This window comes from Sphaeroforma arctica (genome assembly GCF_001186125.1).
Source record: "Sphaeroforma arctica JP610 unplaced genomic scaffold supercont1.12100, whole genome shotgun sequence".
NCBI lineage: Eukaryota > Ichthyosporea > Ichthyophonida > Sphaeroforma > Sphaeroforma arctica.
This window is the reverse complement of record NW_014028458.1, coordinates 1-763: the sequence shown is the minus strand read 5'-3', so window position 1 is coordinate 763 and position 763 is coordinate 1. Positions and strand designations below refer to the sequence as shown.

At 35.9% G+C, this 763-nt stretch overlaps 1 protein-coding gene across 1 annotated transcript; it reads right to left on the bottom strand.

Moving 5' to 3' along the window:
• Window positions 1-477: 477 nt before the first annotated feature.
• SARC_17787 (hypothetical protein) lies at window positions 478-631 on the bottom strand (the record flags this gene model as incomplete). The annotated part of the gene is made up of 1 exon (XM_014288124.1): window positions 478-631. A coding segment is annotated over one exon (154 nt), but the record flags the coding sequence as incomplete, so codon positions are not given.
• Window positions 632-763: the final 132 nt, after the last annotated feature.

Sequence of the window (763 nt, the reverse complement as noted above, 5' to 3'; positions counted from 1 at the left end):
TGTGTGTGTGTATGTGTGTGTGTGTGTGTGGATGTATGTACGTATGTGCGTATGGATGTATATAAGTATGTACGCAACACGTGAGGCAATATACTTGGACCTTTATGTTTATACACACGTACGCAATAGCTCAACTGTTGAGGTGTCCTACTACACGAGTTTCTCCCATAAACAATCTTGGGACAATATTTCCAAACCAAGATATATCGCTCCTGATTGTCATCGTATGAAATAAACGAGATTTCAGGCGCTCGTCTCGCTATTGAAGTGTATATATATATATATATATATATGCAAGAACACATTGATATTCCTTTACATACACAAGTTTATCGCATGACTAAGCGTTTCGGGAAATGACTAATTACCCCACATGTCAAATTCATTCATCTATAGTATATTCTTAACATATAAGTAACTACACAAGTATTCCCATTAATGAGCATACGTGCAGAATCCAATGCAAAATTTGCATACCCTCATCTTTCAGTATGTCCGTATCCTCGATAGTCAAGATTGTAGTGCCTGTGTTGAACTGATCCATATCGTGTTGCACCTTCAGTCCTTTCAAGTCACTGCTCGTATACGCATCCCGTTTTGACTGGTCGGCCGAAACGGTATCAGTCACCATGCTCCCCAGTCCAAACTCTGTTGAATTTCAAGGTGGTATTTATGTATGAATCTATCAACAAATTAAATATATATATATGTATATATATATATATATATATATATATATATATACTATATACTATACATACAT